This window comes from Lutra lutra, chromosome 2 (genome assembly GCF_902655055.1).
Source record: "Lutra lutra chromosome 2, mLutLut1.2, whole genome shotgun sequence".
Taxonomy (NCBI): domain Eukaryota; kingdom Metazoa; phylum Chordata; class Mammalia; order Carnivora; family Mustelidae; genus Lutra; species Lutra lutra.
Window position 1 is genome coordinate 154,482,939 of NC_062279.1, and position 13,729 is coordinate 154,496,667.

The 13,729-nt window shown below is 49.3% G+C and overlaps 1 protein-coding gene across 2 annotated transcripts in view; it reads right to left on the reverse strand.

The window, feature by feature from the left end:
• Nucleotides 1-13,729, reverse strand: part of FAM184B (family with sequence similarity 184 member B) — a 194,762-nt gene that overhangs the window by 7,714 nt on the left and 173,319 nt on the right. For both annotated transcript variants that reach the window (XM_047718983.1, XM_047718984.1), the window contains exons 11-14: nt 6,977-7,130; nt 4,066-4,229; nt 1,333-1,505; nt 329-475 (exon numbers count right to left, since the gene is read on the reverse strand). In XM_047718983.1, coding sequence (XP_047574939.1) covers nt 329-475; nt 1,333-1,505; nt 4,066-4,229; nt 6,977-7,130 — 638 coding nt within the window. The remainder of the gene's footprint in view (nt 1-328; nt 476-1,332; nt 1,506-4,065; nt 4,230-6,976; nt 7,131-13,729) is intronic.

Below are 13,729 nucleotides of genomic sequence, written 5' to 3' on the forward strand. Positions count from 1 at the left end.
GAGATGAGGCATGTGAGAAGGGGCAAATGTTGTAAAAAAAAGTAGCCTTGATCCTTCTGATTTCTTCCCAGTGTGAGGGTCAAACCAAGTCCATAAGGCAGTGCTCATTCCTCACAAAGTCCCAGTGCTCTGCACACAGAGAATGCAGGCTCCCAGAGTGAGGGGGACCAGCTCTCCACATGTACCCAGGACTGAGGTGCTTCCTGGAACTCGGGACTTGTAGTTTCAAAACTGGGAGAGTCCCAGGCACACTGGGATGGAGCTGGTCACCCTAATAAAATGTACATCGATTACCCCCTTGCAACCTGGGGCCCCAGACCTCACTTACTCAGTTTCCAGGGTAGCCAGCTGGGCCTGGAGCCGGGCTTGAGCGCTGCTGAAATCTGCCACCATGGCCTGCATCTCCTTCCGGTGTTCCTGGCGTAGCTTCTCCACCTCCCGGGCCCGCTGGGCTTGCTGATCCTCCTCTAGCAGCCTACAGGTGGGTGGGAGCTCAGCTAGGCTGGCCTGTGCTCTAGGGACTGAACCTCATGGGCACTGGGGATTCTCCACCCTCCACGGGGTGGCTGGGTTGGGGAGACAGTCTGGGGGAGTGGTTATATGAATGTGAGGTCAGGACACTGGGAAGAAGACCTGGGCCCTCTGAGTTGTGGGGTCCATGAGAACCCTGCCTGTGGGACCCCTTCTCAGCACCTCCTACCCCAGCATTCCATCTGTAGTTATAAACTTTCCAGCAACGGGGTGAAACAGCTGTGAATTCAGAACTGATAGAAGCTATCCAGCTTGGATTAGGTAATAACAGTAACCGCCACGGTTTACCAAGGGCTTCCTCCAGGCCAGAGCCGGTGCAAAATCTTGCTTAGGTTTCACTGCACTCCACGACAGCCCTGAAAGCTGGTGGTCTTACCTCCTCTTGCAGACGACGGCACTGTCTAGGGGAAGTAGCGGACTCTCAGGAGCTCGCACAGCTAGTTAAAGAGCGCCCAGCACTGTTTGAACTATTCCATCGCCCTGTCTGCCTAAGGCTGGTTTTGAAGATGCTTTTGGTATGGTCAGGTCTGATTCCATAAATTCCTTGTTTGTAGGGAAGTAGGATTCCCTTTTCTATTCCAGGGCAAATCCTCTGCAGTGTCGAGCCGAAAGCACTAATACTTTTCATGGGTCTGGAGTAACATCAGTGACGTGCTAGCATTAGGGAGTCTTTCCTTTGCAGAGATGGTGAGGCGGGAAGCCTTAGATCTCAGAGGCTCGCCAAGGAGCAGTGGGCGCAGTGGTGGGAGCTAGGGCAGGCGGGGGCTTCCGGGTGGGGAGCTTCCCGGCCTGGAGACCCACCTGCGCTGGTCGCGGAGTTGCAGCGCCTCCTGCTGGTGCTGCTCCACCTCGGCCCGCAGCCGCTGCACGGCATCCTTGAGCTGCGAGTTCTCCTCCCAGAGGGCGCACGCCTCGCTCGGACCCGGCTCGGCGGCGCCCTCTGGAGAGCGGGCCTGGCCCAGGCCGTCCCCGTCCTGGGGAGAAAGGACCCAGGAGAGGTGTTTTCACCGGGCGCTAAGGCGGACGAGGCACAGAGGGCCCCAGACGTGCCGCGCAAAGCCGGAACCAGTGCTCCGCCCAGCCTCCTGCTTCGGATTCAGGAACTAGCAGCCAGGCTCCAGGTTCTCCTGCTTGGAGAGCTGGCCACATGCCGTCCTCACGAAGCTTAATAAGGCCGGTCAGCCAAGAACGTGGTTTAAATCAAAACCAGCCAACTACTCTGCCCGTTTTTCAGACCTCCTCGCCTTCTCTCCGCCCACAGAGCCCTCCCTATCGAAATAGCACTGCTTCGGGGAAGAAGCGATCAGCTTTCTCCTCTCTCCTCTCCTTTCTACTCTGTCATCACTGAATCCGAATCCTGGCTGTGGAGAGATCACAGGGCAACGCGCCTGGTTTCCTCAGCTAGCCCGGGAGCGGTCCCGGGAAGGCACCATCTCCCTTCCAGTTTTCCAGTCCTCTGGCGCCTGCTCCGTGGCTGGCATCCAGTAGGTGCCAAATAAATGCTTGCTAAATGAAATGGCGCCTGAATGCCAGTGGTTCAGATAGAAATTCGAAGATCTATGTCCAAATTCAATGGGATCAGAGTTAACTCCTGCTTAGTGAATGCTAGGGTTTTCAAGGCCGCTCAAAAGTGCCTTAAAGCTTCTGCATTTGTTCATTTCGCAGGAGGACTGAGCAGCTTGGCACAGGGAGCATCTGTGGGCCATGCCTTACACCTCCTGCTTCCTGCCTTAGGGCTTGCGTGTGCATGACACTCATGGGCTCCTGGGCGCCAGGCACTCAGATATGTAAAGCCTGGAGGAGCTTGGTTAAGGTCCTGTGGGACCACCCTTGACTAATGCGAGAGCCTGATGAATAAATGCATCCCTGTCTGTCCCTAGTTCAGATAGAGAGGATAATTATTTCACAGAGCTCCTCAGTAGAGCCCAGCAGGTGGGATACCACTTACCTGCAGTGGGGGCCAACTTAAGGATGCATCCTTGTATGGGGTACCCGTCCCTTCCCTCTTTCAGTTCTGCTGCCTGGGGCTGTTCCTCCTTGCTAATATGCCCATATTTCTTCTCTGTGTGAGTTTTCCTCTGGGGCCTTCCTCCCAGAGGGTTCGGAGCCTCCCTCCAATGAGAAGAAGGTGAGGGAGGGCGCCTGGTGGCAGCCAGGTATCATCTCATCCACCCAGTGATCCCGGGGTTCTATCCACGGCACCCAGGGAGGTTGTCATCATCGATGTCACAATCCCACAATTCCCCTGCCCCCTTCCATACTTATGGCTGGCTCCAACAGATCTAGAACACTTACTGGAACATGATCTGTCTTCCCTCTGCTACACTTTACTGACTAGGCAGAGCTCCCTGTGATTCATCATTTAATATTCTTCATTAAACACAAATCATCTTCAGATGCTCAGTACTGACAATATCTTGAGTGAAGAATCCCCATGCTCCCGGGACCTCCAGCAGGGCTGGGACACCAACTAATCATTTGTACCCACAGACTTGGTGGTGCGCCCATGCGGAGAGTGGGGGTGGAGATGAAATGAGGCAGACTGGCCTGGTTCTCAAAAGACTCCTGGTCCGGTTGAAAACAACCGTAAAGAACATCCATGATATATATGACGGCTGCCTAACTGGGTCATACAGTAGACACGAGAGCGGCAGGACTATAACAGGAAGTGCTGAGGGAGCTCAAAGAGGGGTGAAGCCGCAGGTGTGGAAGGGAGGTCCCCAGAGCCAAACCTCGATAGCACATATACTCAGATCGGAGGGGAGACCCCTGGCTCAGAGGGTGAGCTGGGCACTGAGGAGGGAGGAAGGTGTCCCAAGCAGGGATCGGGCACATGCAAAGGCCCAGGGGCATGATGCTGGGCCCATGTTTAGAGCAGAGGGAGATATGGCTGAAGGTAAGAAGTGTGGCCAGTGGGTGAAGGCTTTTCCTCGCCAGGCATCTGGAAGTCGTTCTGATAGCAGAAGGGAGTCACTGAAGCTTTATATAGATGCATACCTGTCACTGTATGGTACACGGTGGGCTTCAGGGGAGAGAGTCTGGGCTGTTAGGATGTCACTGCGCTGCTGGCCAGGTGGGAATATGGATGTACAAGGAAGGGGCTGAGGGGCCAAGTCTGACTAGGAAGTTCAAGGAGAGTTGGTGTTGAATTTCGGTGACAAAAAAGGCAGCTCCCATTGATGGAAGCAGGGAGGTTAAGGCAGGGAGACTGTCTGAGGAGGCATTCTGAGACATCCTCTGCAGATCTGAAGGAGTAACTCTGACTGGCTGATTCTAGGGCCCATGTTGCAATGCCACTCTGAAATGCTATTGTGTCTGAATATAAAATGACACACAGCGCTTAAAACTTGTTTTTTTGCTTTTCAAAATGGGAGGCTGCAGACCCATCCAGGATCTCCCAGGACTGTAGAAGAAGCGTCTTCCCCATTCCAGAAGTGAATGATGACCCCCTGGAGCCTCTCCGTTATGACTTTCTCCCTGCAGCCCTGATGTCACTGCAAGAGGGGTGCAGTGTGGGCAGAATGCAGTGCTGACCTCGGCAGGGATGGCGTGGTCCTCACTGTCCCCTGGACACTGGGCGATTGCCTGCCACCTGCCCAAGCTGCCCAGAGACCTCAGCTCAGCCTGCAGCGCCTCCAGGTCCTTCTGGTGCTTGGAGCAGGTGGCCCGCTGCTCCGACAGCTCCTGCTTGAGGGACTCTGGAGAAGGAAGAGCTATTACTTTTTAAAGACAAGATCATTTTCAAGTGCTAGTAAATTTGATATTTTTCTTTTCTGTTAGGAACTCTATTTTTGCTGCTGCAAAGGATTGTTGAAACATTGTTCCAAGAATTCCATAAGCCATGAGATAACCCTGTAGACTTAGATGTCTTAGTATAGAGCACATGCTCAACATATGTTGGTAAAATAAACACATGATGTTTAAAGTGGAAATTAATGGTATTATAAAAATATATCTGTAGCAAAAAGATTTCCCATAAACTTACTAAGCTTCTCTGAAAGTTATAGTATATTAAACTACAAAGCTGAGTTATTCTGATGATATGTTGAAAAATTTACTTGATTTATCTTTCCTCCCCACTAGGATTTTAATAGTGATTTCTATAGCCTATTTTCTTTAAAAAGCCCAAACCCAACTCAGTATTTTGAAATCCTCTATCACAAAAATATGTTCAATAAAACCTTTAGTAAAGCATAACTAGAGTGGTTTCATTTATTACCCTTTCCTCTTCAGTAATATATTCCCTTCTCTCCCCGCTCCTTCCCTCCCTCCCTCTACCCATCTATCCAACCATCTGTCCAACCACTCTACCTCTCTACACATCCACCTACCCATCTGTCCATCAGCCCATCCATCCATCCATTCATCCATCCACATAACCACCTGCCCTTCCATCCTTCAACCCATCCACCTGTCTATCCAGCATGGCCGGGTCCCCACCCCAGTGGATCAGGTAATCTGATGGACACTCCCTTACCCCTCACACACTGAACTACACTGCAGGTCAAACGTGTTTCACACAGACAGTGGAATCACAGTAATTGGGACCAGGAATGTCTAATTTAATAATCCTGTCATGATAGCCCTCCCCATAGCACCCACAAATCCAACGACTTTCTATTATCCTAAGAGAGCTCATAGAGCCCCTTCTTCCTGGGGCTATGTTGAGAATCCTAGCACGTACCCAGGCTCTCTCCTGAATCTTTTGTCCAGGACAGGACCAGGCTGCTGTGGGATCAGAGGGACAAGGGAAGTGGCAGTAGGGACAACTGCTGTTGGGTGCTGGAATCACCAGGGGTGTTCAACATGATGTGAATCTTGTCTTGTATCTGAGACACATGGTACCGCCTGGGTTTTATCTTGTGTAATCCATCTTCCTTAGATGATGCCAACTCTAGCATTTCCCACTTGGACGTTAACTGGGGACCCAACGGGACTCTCTCTCTCCCCATGTCACTTCCTCCAGAAATGGGCAGAGCTGATGTGCTGACGTACAGTCTGCAGGACACACTAATGAAAAAGCTTAACAAGCAGCAGGTACATGGTAATCACTTATGGAGGTAAAGAAAATGCTCTTTCCCAAATTCTCTTAAGGAGAACCCTGCCTGGGTTTGAAAAAATATATATTTAATAAGGCCAATGCTAGGCATGAAATAAGGAGAGGCATTTGTCTTGCTCTTAAGAGTGAGATGGAAGATGAGAATAAAGGAGAAAATGAGGGAAAAGATGATCTACAAAACCAGAAAGAGGCTTCAAGGGCCAGCCATGCAATGTGGGAATATTCAGTGATGATAACAGTGAACATCTGCCTAGCATTCGCTGCATACCGGCTGGATGCAGCTATTGCTATTATTCCCATTTCACAGATGAGCAACTGAGGCACAGAACAGTTATGTAACTTGCCCAAAGTCCGGCAGCTTGTGAGTGTTGGAGCTGGGCTTCAAGCCCAAACAATTTGGCTCCAGAGATCTTTACTGCTTCTGGTAACTTCCAGAATGCTCCCTGTGACTGGTATTGGATGTCTGAAGAGGAGATGAGTTTCCAGCCGAAGATGATGTGGGGGCAGGCAAAGGACAGGAGCCTGGAGGCGTAAGTCCCCCAGATTTGCGGAAAACTTCAGAATGGAAATGAGAGGTTGAGGCGATCCCATGAACGTGTCACGAAGGCTCAGAGATCTGGCTTTTATTGAATAACGATGATGATGATAATACGGATGCCTCCGCTTTTCCAAGGTTCACCTAACACCACTTTGATTTTAAAAAAGACCTATATTAGAACCTCTTCGCCCTAGAGAAATCCGAAGACTTTCATTTTTACATAAAAAGGCGAAAAGGGAAAATAACGTTCTTGGCTGGTTTTGCAGGGAGCGGTCCCGAAGCAGCGCGCACCTCGGGCCGTGAGAGTGGCGCCCCCCAGCGCCTTCCCCGGGAGTCACACCCAGCCTCTTGGCGCCCGGCGCTATGTCCGTGAGCGTCTGGACTTCGTCTCCAGCTACTGTGCGCATCCGTTCGCAAGATGTGTCCTGTGGTATCAGGAAAGCCTAAGACAGGTGACTCCAGAGTGTTCATTTAAATGAATGGTAATTGCTTCTTTGCTTTTCGCCATTTTGATTTAGGGAATGTTTCACAGGAACGCCCTGCTTTCGGACAGCTGGAACAGTCACCAGGCTCCTGTCATATGCTAGGCACTTTCTATTTAATATCATCACATCCACACACCGTCCCTATGGGTAGGGACAATAGTGACTCCACTTTCTAGAAAAGGAAACTGAGACTGACTGTGACCCCCCACCCCTACCCCAGGTCTCCCAGTTAGTTGGAGGCGGAGCCCGGAAAGTCACCAGGGCCTGTGTGCCCCCAAACATGGGGGCCCCATCTTGCCCCTGGTCTCCACGTGTGGACCCTGCCAGGTAGCTAGACCCTCCCAGGGGCAGCAGGCTGTATACCTAACAATAGAGCCTGTTGAGTCTGCATCCTCTCCAGCTCCCCTTGGAGCTTCTGCTGGGCCTTTTCTTCCAAGGCCTGGAGCTCCAATCGGTGTGCCTGGTGCTGGATCTGGAGGCTGTGGCTGGATTCCTTCTTCAAGCGCTCCTCCATGGCCTGAGGATGAAAGTGGGATAAAGCGAGTACGGAGGGGGGACCTGTCCCCTCTGCCAATTTCCTTCTATGCACCAGGGCACACTGAGCATTCACCACTCCTTGGTGGAGGGCTTATTGGGCTACTGAGAATGACCTGAGATGTTGGTGATGGCTTGGCCACAGCAGCCGTTTTATACCATGTGAACCTAACTCCAAACCATAGCTGATTAGGCCAGAGTGGATTCCTGTTCCAAGTTGAGCCAGTCATTGGGAATTTGGGGTTAGGAGGCCAGGGAGAAATAGCGCAAGTAACAGACAGACAAACACTGACTAGTTGGCTCCAGATTTAACACACTCGGCGGGGGGGGTGACCATCTTACACCTGCTCCAGGACCAGGGAGGTGGAAAGAGTTGTCTGTGAAGAGCAGGGCAGGAATGACAGAAGGAGGGGTCCCTATAGTCTTTCCAGTCTCTGGTCTAGTCTGGTCCCCAGAATGGGCTGTCTCTCTGCCCTCTGGTTCACTTATTATTCTTCTCTTACTTCATTTATGATTATTTCATTCAGTCAGTCATCCTTTTATGTGACATTCATTTATTGAAAGTCTCTCATATATCAAACACCCAAAACTGTTTCTATGAGTAGCTTTGTAAACTTTAATAGAAATCTCTTCACTTCCTAAGCTAGCTCAAGTTGGTTTCTGGGAGTCAAAATAATAATGGTCCCAAGATATCCATGTGGGGATCCCTGGAACTTGTGAATATGTTACTTTCCTTGGTAAAGGGAGTTTTACGGGTGTGAATAAGTTAAGGATCCTGAAATGAGAGCTTATCCCAAATTATTTGGGCAGGTTTAATGTAGTCACAGAGGTCCTTATAGGAAGGAAGCAGGACAGCCAGTCAGAGGAGAGGTGCTGATGGACGAAGGAAGCAGTGGTGGAGGGGAGCAGACATAGGGAGGGTGCTAGGGGAGAGGGAGAGGAAGAGAGGGGTACTTGAAGATGTTACATGCTACACTGTTGACTCGGATGATGCAGGGAGAGGCCAGGAGCCAAGGGAACACAGGCAGCCTCTAGAAGCCAGAAAAGGCAAGAAAACAGATCCATCCCTTGAGCTTTTAGAAGGAACACAGTCCTGCCAACACTCTGACACCTTGAATTTAGGACTTCTGACCTCCAGAGCTGTCAGATAATAAATCTGTGATGTAGTCAGCCACCAAGTTTGTGGTATTTGTGATAGCAGCAATAGGGAACTAATACAGTTTTAGGGGCTTTTGCAACAGAGAGTTCCAATTAAGACACAGCTGATCTCAGGCCACTTGGGTGGCTCAGTGGGCTAAGCGTCTGACTCTTGATTTCTGCTAAGATCATGATCTCAGGGCTGTGAGATCAAACTGGGAGTTAGGCTCTGTGCTCAGTGTGAGGGTTCTGCTTAGGATTCTCTCTCTCCCTCTCTCTCTGGACCTTCCCCTGTCCCGCACCCCCCACCCCATGTGCACGCACACACACTCTCTCAATAAAATAGAATAAATAAATAATACAAATAAATAAAAAACTTGAAAAGACATAGCCCATCTTTTAAAAGAGAAAATCAAGGCTGGGAGAGATGAACTAGTTTTCCCAAGGTCACGCAGGAAAGATGCAGGAAGCATCGTCTCCCTCCTTTGTGCCAGCCAGATGCAGGGAAGTGAGCTGACTGAAGACAGGTAAAGGTGGGACAGGACAGTCACCCCTGGGCGGCAGGGTCCTGGGCTCAGGCCCTCCGCACTCCCCATCCAGCCTTTGGAAACAATGAGAAATGGGGTTTCACCAAAGATGGGAGGCTCCAGTTCAGAGCACCGAGCCCCCCACCCCCAGAGCCCCAGGGAGCTAACTGAGCACACTGGCACCTTTGGCTCTGCTGCTCCTTGAAATTGGGAATCCGTTTTACTCCTCCTCTGGGAAACTCAGTCAAACGGTGCTGAGTTTATTTGATAAGACAGAAGAGTCTCCTCCTCTTCAGACTCTCCAGTATTTCTTCCTCTTATACTTGCTACAAGGCTCAGAGAACTGCAATTGGTGACATTTTTATCCCAAGGGAAATGGGAATGAAAAGGTCCAGGCTAAGGTTTTAAGATGGGGCCAAACTCTCTCACTCCATGATCCAGCCCCTCTGTCCCCTGGGAACAGCACAGTGTTTCGATCAGCACTGCCTGCTTTTTTGCTCAGCAGCCCTCCATGGTGAGAACTATGCAAAGCTGAACACTCAGAGTTTACCTGAAACCACTCACCCCTGGTGAATGACTCCAGTAAACCTATGGGAGGTTTGCTCTGCTTGTGTTGTGGTTGTTTTAAAGCCTCCTAAAAGGCCCATGTTCACCCTTTCTTCAAAGATAATGACACCGGTCACAATGCAGCTGTTTGTGTGGGGGCAGGGAGGGGCGGGGCGGGGGAGGACCAGTGGGTTCCCAACACCAACAAGCAATGCTGAACACCAATTGAGGACAGTGTCCTACGAGTCAACTCAATCCTTACGCTCTCTGCCTGGAAAGAGAGCGCGTCCCACAGGGTGAGAGCTCAGTCCCATCAGACTGCCCTGCATCTTAGATGCTAGCTGGAAGACTAGGTCATTACCTGGGCTCCTGACCAACGGGCTATAAATCAGCGGTCCTACGACCCCTCAATTAATTTGTTAGAGCGGCTCACGGAACTCAGGAAACCTGTTTATTTACTAGGTTATCGATTTGTGACAAAGGATAGTAAAGGATATGAATCAATAGCCAGATAAGAGATATGTAGGAAGAGGTCACAGGAGGTTTTGTCCCCATGAAATTGGGGCATGTCGCCCTTGTGGTATGTGGCGGTGTTTGCCCACCTCTAAGCTCTCTGAGCCCACTCTCTGCTTTAGGGTTTTTAAGAGGCTTTGTTACATAGACATGATTAATTAAATCATTGGCCACGGTGACTGAATCCATCTCCTGCCTTTCCCCCTTCCCCAGAGGTCAGGGGTGGGACTGAAAGTTCCAACCCTCAAATCCTAAGGTGGGTTCCCCTGGCAATCAGCCCCCTCATCCTCAGTGGGGTCCCCAAGCTTCCTCATTAATGTAACAGAAGGCACTTTGGCTGCTCTCTTCACTTAGGAATTTCCAAGAGTTTTAGGAGCAGTGTGTCAGAAATGAGACTAATACCAAATAAGATTTCTTTTTAGAAATCACAGTAACACACTCTCCATCCCCATCCTGTGTAAAGTCTCCTTCCCCTGTGCTCCCCAACTGTCCCCTGGCTCCGACCCACTGAACTACAGCAGCCCGTCTGAGTGGTTGCCTTTCCCCCTGGAGGTGCGGTCCAGAAAGCCAAGAGTGTGTTAATCATCCTGATGCTTGCAGAGCACAGCATGGCAGTAGGTGGCGGAACCTGTTCTATAAATAATTCAGGGTCAATGAGTGAGCAGTAACAGCCAATCTTTAAAAATGGAGCTCTGCTATGGACTGGATGTTTCTGCCCAACCCCCCCTCCCACGCTCCCAAATCATAGGTTGAAAACTGATTCCCCATGGGATGGCATCAGGAGTGGGGCTTTTGGGGGTTGATGAGGTCAGGACAGTGAAGCCCTCATGAATCAGTGCTCTCATAAAGGAGATTCACAAAAGCTCCCCTACCCCTTCTCCCTCGTGAGGTTATAGTGAGGTGGCTGTCTATGAACTAAGGAGTGAACTCTCAACAGACACCAAACCAGCTGGTGCTTTGGTCTTGTACTTGTAGCCTCCAGAATGAACAGTGGGGAATTCATTTTTATGTTTCCAAGCGGCTCAGTCTGTGGTGTTCTGTTACAGGAACCTGAATGGACAAAGACAAGCTCTTACTCAGCCTCGTATGGTTCTAAGTACTTTACATGTGTTATCTCTTTGATGCTCTCAACAGTCTTAGTAGTTATTATTTTATAAATGAGGAACCTAAGGCACAAAGAAACTGAGAGATTGCCTGAGCCACACCTTATAAGTGGCAGACCCAGGATTTGAACCATGCATCCCACTCCTCCTCACGATCCTGTACAAGGAATGACTATATATCTGGTATTTTAAATTAGAATTGGAACTTGATTCTTTGGTGTCACTTTGGAATCATCAGACTTGAGCCAGCAACAAGGACCCCGTGAATCTGTAGGGTCTCCAGGGGCTAGAGCTGAGACCTGCAAGGTATGGGGGGATGGGCAGAGCTGAGGAGGCCAGAGCTCACAGGCTCCTTCCTTCCTTCCAGGGGAGTCCTGGAACACCACCCCCACTGGTGAGCCACAACCCCCAGCTTCCCCTGGGAGCTAAGTCTACAGCCTGGATGGGTAAAGCTCAGGAGAACACAAAGGCCAGCATTACCCACCACCTAGCAACCTGGCATCTCATCAACCGGAGCTGTTGTAAATTGCAAGTCAAATTGGAAAAAGATTTAAAAGAATAAAAGAAGAGAACTCACATTTTTTGGACACCTATTAAAAACCAAAGAGTCCACATGCATTATTTTATTTCTTTTTTCTTTTTTTTTTTAAGGCTTATTGTATATTTTTATCAAAGCAATGCATGCATATAGTATAAAGGGCTAAATAGTATTAAAAGAAAGGAAAACCCTCCTTTTCCTCTCTCTACACTCTGTTCTCTGGAGGAAGCCTCTGACAACTCTTCCAGTTGTTTCTTCAGGTATTTGCCACCTTTAGCAGGCTAGAATCTTCATTCTGCTCTGTCTTGGTTATTTTCGAGACTAGGAATTGTCTTTGCATTTGGGTAGATGAGGATTTTAGGTCTCATACAATCTCCCCCTTCCATTCCTCACATATCATTATATATTCTTTTAATATAGTGGAATATACTCAATACTTTTGTTATTATGAGTACATACAGTTTGCTCCCGAGCAAAACTATTATGATTAATGCCTACCTGCACAACTTTTTGTTTTTTCCTTGCATTAATAACTTGCTGCATTTTTAAAAAATTTGCTTAGCTTTCTTTAAATATTTGGCTAAGTCTTCCTACAACATCTAAAAGCTTTATAAAACATTTGTGTGTGTGTGTGTGTGTGTTAAACACTTTCAATTCAACTTTCTACATGGTCAAACCGATCAGAAAATCCAGTAGTTTTATTTCTCCCTAGAGCTGCTCTTCTGAGACCTCAGTCCTCTGGCTCTAGCTTGGACTGAGCTGTTGTCTCGGCCAGGGCCAGTGGCATAGCTGGGCTCCTTCCTTTTCCTTCTTCTCCTACCCTGAATTCCTCTATCCTAGATCCCTTTTATTCCGGAATCCTTGGCTTGCTCCCTCGTTTGGGTGGGGCACTCTTCAAGGAACTTCCTAAGGAAAAGCATGTGGAAGACATAGCAGCCTGGGTCCAACAGAAGACAGAAACCACACAATAATTTAAGTAGGAGCTCAATATAAAAAATTACTGTGCTAGGGGCGCCTGGGTGGCTCAGTGGGTTAAGCCGCTGCCTTCGGCTCAGGTCATGATCTCAGGGTCCTGGGATCGAGTCCCGCATTGGGCTCTCTGCTCGGCAGGGAGCCTGCTTCCCTCTCTCTCTCTCTCTCTCTGCCTGCCTCTCTGTCTACTTGTGATCTCTCTCTGTCAAATAAAAAAAAAAAAATTACTGTGCTATTACAGGAGAGTAACTCTAGAGATATAAAGAGAACTCTAGGGTGTCCTGAGGCTGGGAGAGAGTACCCAAGATGAGGACAACTTAGAAGGGGGGAACCCTTCCCTAGTTTGGGATCCAGACCTTGTCGGAGAAGGTATGGTGGTAGCTCACTGGTGGAGAAGATCACTGGGCTATCCAGGCCACTGTTGGTCCAGTTACTGGTTAGCAGGAACAACCCTCCATAGTACAGAGGAGCCACAGGTGGGTGATGTTCGGAGACAATGGGGGTGCCCATGCAGGTGTAAGGGCCAGAGAGATGATGGTATTTGTCTGAGGAGGCTCACAGAAAACAAATCTCTGGGCTACAGGCAACAGTGGCCAGTGGGGGCTGGGGAGGATCACAGGGAGAGTCAGAGTAAGCCTTGTGGGTGTGAGGACTGCCTTCCTTCCAGGAAAGCAGTCACTGGGCCCGGGCCAGGTTTGTGAGGTCACTGTGAGTTTACTGGGGCAGAGGAACACCAGATGTCCTTAGACAGCCATGTCACTCTTCAATGAGCAACTAAAGCCAGAGACAAAGCAAAAACACAGCCACCAGGAAGAGAAGAAGCCTCTCTCCTCCTACAAGGTGCCTCCAGTGCCCTCTATGACGAAGCTTAACATGGTGCTCCCTGTGAAGGAGAAATGCTTCACAGGGTCATTACTGCAGGGCAGACAGGGAAGAGTGAATTGGAAGGTGAGAGGCAGAAATTTGAGAACAGAAGGCAAATTCCTTAATATTTCATATGCCTGTTGATATATGTATTCAGTTCTTACAGTTATTAATAGTTGTAATGGAATTTCTCAGAATTATGCATTGGCTTCTAGTATACTGTTTTACTGCCTGTGAGATGTCCCATGACATTCTGATTCAAGTAATTTGTGTCTGGAATCACTTTTCCTCACTGGGAGCTTTTGGAATTTCTTCTGTTTCCCTGGTGTCCTGAAATTTCAAGATGAACCTTGGTAGAGGTCTTTCTCTTGTAGTTCTAAGG